General features: G+C 43.5%; 1 protein-coding gene across 1 annotated transcript in view; it reads right to left on the reverse strand.

Moving 5' to 3' along the window:
• Positions 1-995, reverse strand: part of SMCO2 (single-pass membrane protein with coiled-coil domains 2) — a 25919-nt gene that overhangs the window by 16999 nt on the left and 7925 nt on the right. The window contains 1 exon segment of the mRNA XM_012640963.1: positions 464-600. Within this exon segment, the coding sequence (XP_012496417.1) occupies positions 464-600 (137 nt within the window).

Raw genomic sequence — 995 nt, forward strand, 5'->3', positions numbered from 1 at the left:
CGCCACTATGGCTGGCTAATTTTTCTAATTTTTTTGTAGAGATGGGGTCTTGCTCTTGCCCAAGCTGGTCTTGAACTCCTGGGGTCAAGCAATCCTCCTGCCTCGGCCTCCCAAAAAGCTAGGATTCCAGGCGTGAGCCACCGCACCTGGCCTTACATTATACTTCTAATGATAATTATGATTTTCATGTCTAGAAAATTATCTGAGTGTTAATATATGTATTAATTTCAAGCTCCAAATAAAACTTTGCAAAGAGAACTCCATGCTCTGTCTACATCCTTAGAAACGTCCCTATTTTGCTTTCTGGCTGGAACACGTAGTTACCTGTGCACATAGGTGCTTTACGGTTCGAGATACGTGGATTTTAAATATTCCAGGCTTTCCCTAAGTTCGCTGCTTAAATTTCATTTTTCCCTCCACACAACATTATTAAATGCTCTCTCTTCCATGTGTTAAGGCTTACAATTCAGGTGTGTTCTCCTCTGAAAACTGCAAAGATGTGGACTCTTGAGTGTCCTCATGAACAGTATCTGCTTCCTGCTCATCCTGTTCATTGCTCTGTGGGTCTTGGCCATACTCAGACTCCATCTCTGATGTGTCCTGATAAGGATGATGAAGGAAGCAAAGCAGAACAAAAGGGTTATCACAAGAGGTGGTAGTTCGTTTAGCCCCACCCAATCCCCCTTCTCTGGGGGCAAGCACATAGCTCTCTCTTTGACTGGAGCTTTCTAATGCGTTTGTAATTGGAGCACACATACCCTTCTGCTCTGTTTACAGGGGAAGGCCAGGGCAGGGACATGTGGAACATCAGTATCCACATGCAGAGCTCTTTCCATTGCCGACAAGTAATGGAAATCCATCTGACCCTGGACTCCCAAACTCCACCCAAATAAGATGACTGGTCTCTTCAAAAAAAATCAATGTCATGGGAAAGAAAAGTTGGTGGGACTGTTCTATATTAAGAGAGTTCAAAGAGCTATAACGACTGAATAGAT

This window comes from Propithecus coquereli, unplaced genomic scaffold (assembly GCF_000956105.1).
Source record: "Propithecus coquereli isolate 6110/MARCELLA unplaced genomic scaffold, Pcoq_1.0 Scaffold16, whole genome shotgun sequence".
NCBI lineage: Eukaryota > Metazoa > Chordata > Mammalia > Primates > Indriidae > Propithecus > Propithecus coquereli.